At 38.9% G+C, this 2,884-nt stretch overlaps 1 protein-coding gene across 1 annotated transcript; it reads right to left on the minus strand.

Moving 5' to 3' along the window:
- Positions 1-25: 25 nt before the first annotated feature.
- Positions 26-2,228, minus strand: LOC103520995 (the record flags this gene model as incomplete). The annotated part of the gene is made up of 2 exons (XM_008486096.3): positions 2,126-2,228; positions 26-1,877 (listed from the first exon to the last, which is right to left on the minus strand). A coding segment is annotated over exon 2 (1,793 nt), but the record flags the coding sequence as incomplete, so codon positions are not given.
- Positions 2,229-2,884: the final 656 nt, after the last annotated feature.

Below are 2,884 nucleotides of genomic sequence, written 5' to 3' on the forward strand. Positions count from 1 at the left end.
TATTTGCTGGATAGGTATTAGGTACAAACCTGAAAACGCCACATGTTTCCTGTGCATTCTCTTGTGCTTGTGGAAATATCTCGAAGCAGATTGTGGGGTGTTGAGCCCTGAATATTGACTGGAACAAAACTCTGAAAATGGCTGTAGATTAGAGTTGAATGGAACACTCTTGGATCTTCTGTACAGAGCAGGGGAGATGGTGGAGGAACTCGCCCAGCCATGTTTCTGATGTTTGGTCCAGTTTGTATCCAAGGAGGAATAGGATGGTCGTACGGTGAGAGGTCTCTTCTTAGGTTCTGTGATGTCTATGGCAGAGGGTGTTGATGGTATTGAGAAGTTGGAATATTCCCAACTGGTTTGGCGCGAGGAACAGTCACAAGGTGTTTGGGAGTAACAAGACATATCAGGGTTCTTCATGTAAGAAAATGCCCCTGGGTAATTCTTGAACAGCTCAGAAGAACTGGTAGGAACTTCTTGGCAGAGTTGATCCACACTACGAGAGAGCTCAGGAACCATACTAGTGAAGTTGATGTCAGATAGGAGAACCCTCCTGGCTTCCTGAGTTTTCTCACACAACCTGAGTGAGTATTTCCTTCCTGGGGACTTTTTGGAACTTTGCTCGTTGGGAATTGAGAACTTGGATGGCAGCGTTGTGAAGTTCTGCGATATTTTGCTATGGTTTAAGTAGCTTTCTGACTTCCAATACACAGGTATGGCAGAGATTTCAGTCTGAGTTTCGCCATCTTGTCGTTCAGAAAGAACATTTTCATTGTAGATTGGTCGGACATTGGCTAATTCTTTAGCAAACTTGACCGAATGTCTGTGTCCAAACAGTCTGTTTGAACCTTCCCTGTGTAAGTATGGTCGATAACCCAGTGGATTAGGAGATGTGTTTCTTCGGATATTTGAAGCTAGATTGCTTTTCGACGTACTGTTTGGATCTTCCTCTAGAACGCCACATTTTGAAATGTCAGTTTCCACAAACACAGAATGTGTGATGGTAGGTTTAACAGGAGGATAGGTGTCTGTCTCCTCTATCTTGACCAGATGGTCTTGGTCTAACTTCACTGTGTCATCCGTCGTAAATATAAACTCCACTTCGTCTACATCTTCTGATTCCTCTGATTCTAGATTTCTATTTTCATTATTTTCTAGAGTCAGACTGTCACTTTGATCTCTTTCAGACTCCTTTATACTCTCCGTGTCTTCATCTTCTTCTTTTATTAAATTGTCCTCGTGTAAATTCGTTTGACTTGCCGTCGTCATATTGGGTACTTCTTCTTGTTTTTTATTTTCCTGGCTTACTTGTTCTTCACTTACGTCATTGGACGTTGTGTCCTTACTATTTGTTTCCAGTTCATTTAATTCAAGAGATACATCAGTCTCTGTATTTTCGTTACTCTCTTCCACTTTCTCCTCTATTCCTTCTACTGTTTCCTTTTCATCTTTCTTATCCAGTTCATTGCTTCCAGTTTTGTCATCTTTGTTTGACATAATTTCACTTATCAATTTTTCTTCAACATCTTTTCCGAATTGCGTAGTTGTGAATTTATTTTTCAATATGTGGTTTTCGAGTGCAAGTATTTCTATTGTATTCGCATAAGATTTTTCGTCGTGCACTTGGACTTTCAACAGACTTAGTTCGGATTTGGATTTATACAATGCTGTTCGTAGGGTTTTGATAGTTTGATGTAATGTGCGAATTGTATCTAAGCTGGATTTTTCAATGTTAATTAGCTTCAAGGTGTAATCCTGATGTTTGTCTATCTGGAAAGTGCTGGAGAATTTTGCCTTCGATATCTGAGTGCTGCTGTCCATTTAAGAAATATCAACGCATCCATCAAGCCTCCACACAGATTCTCAGACCTGTACAATTCCTGAAACAAACAAAATATCAAATGTTATCATATCAGAAAATCAGAAGAAGGAAAACGGGTACAAAACAATGCAGAAATTATACCTATCTAAGTTAGGTATCTAGCGAATTATTTGGTAATGGTCCAAAGGGATTTCAAAACCTTCTGTAAATGGATCCATATTTTCCAAACCTACCACTTTTCATGTTTATAGAATTACAGTCAACAGGAATACCTCCCAAAAAGGATGCTAAAAAAATCTCTCTTACCGTTAATTTTATTTGACAACGTTCCACTCGATTCCGTTTGGGGTTTAATAAAATGGCATTTCCGAAGAGACAATCACAATATTACTTCTCCCTTTCTGAAATCATTCCGTTTCTTTTCACTTTTTCTCTCCAAAGATTAAAGAATAAAATTTTAAAGCCCGCCGTTAGTCCATGTCCAACAAAACTAAAAAAATACGGTTGCCGGTGTAATCTCGCTTTATATACTCCGCCTGATGGCATCTTTATTACATCTCGTGTAACGTATGAGAGTAGTAGTTTATGATCCGCAATAGTATTAAGGAGCACTTGGATGGATCCTTAGTAGTCGGCTTGCATTCTCCGCTATAAAACCTTAAAATCAGCCAATCGGGCTTACAAAGAATTCTTCTTTGCGTGATCCGTGCTTCCGCTACAAAATCCGTGTTTACGGATAATTCGTCTTGTCATTCATTCTCCATATACAAATAGGAAGGATTAAAATCGAAGATCCATGTATGCCATGCAGACATGGATGGATGGGATGGAAGGATTTTACACTGACTCATTAAACTATTACTGTGAAGCTGATGTTTTTTTCTTCTTTTTTTACCTCGGCATTGGGTTTTCTTTTAACCTTTTTTTGTTATCCCACATGCGGGATTATTGTTTTTAACCATCCACTTGTTTCTTTTTGTACAAAGAGCGCAGAAACTTTCGGGGTCACTTTTTTATGAAACATAACTAAAAACAACTTGACCGAGTTCAATATGGAACAGCAAG

This window comes from Diaphorina citri, unplaced genomic scaffold (genome assembly GCF_000475195.1).
Source record: "Diaphorina citri unplaced genomic scaffold, Diaci psyllid genome assembly version 1.1 scaffold4358, whole genome shotgun sequence".
NCBI classification, from domain to species: domain Eukaryota; kingdom Metazoa; phylum Arthropoda; class Insecta; order Hemiptera; family Psyllidae; genus Diaphorina; species Diaphorina citri.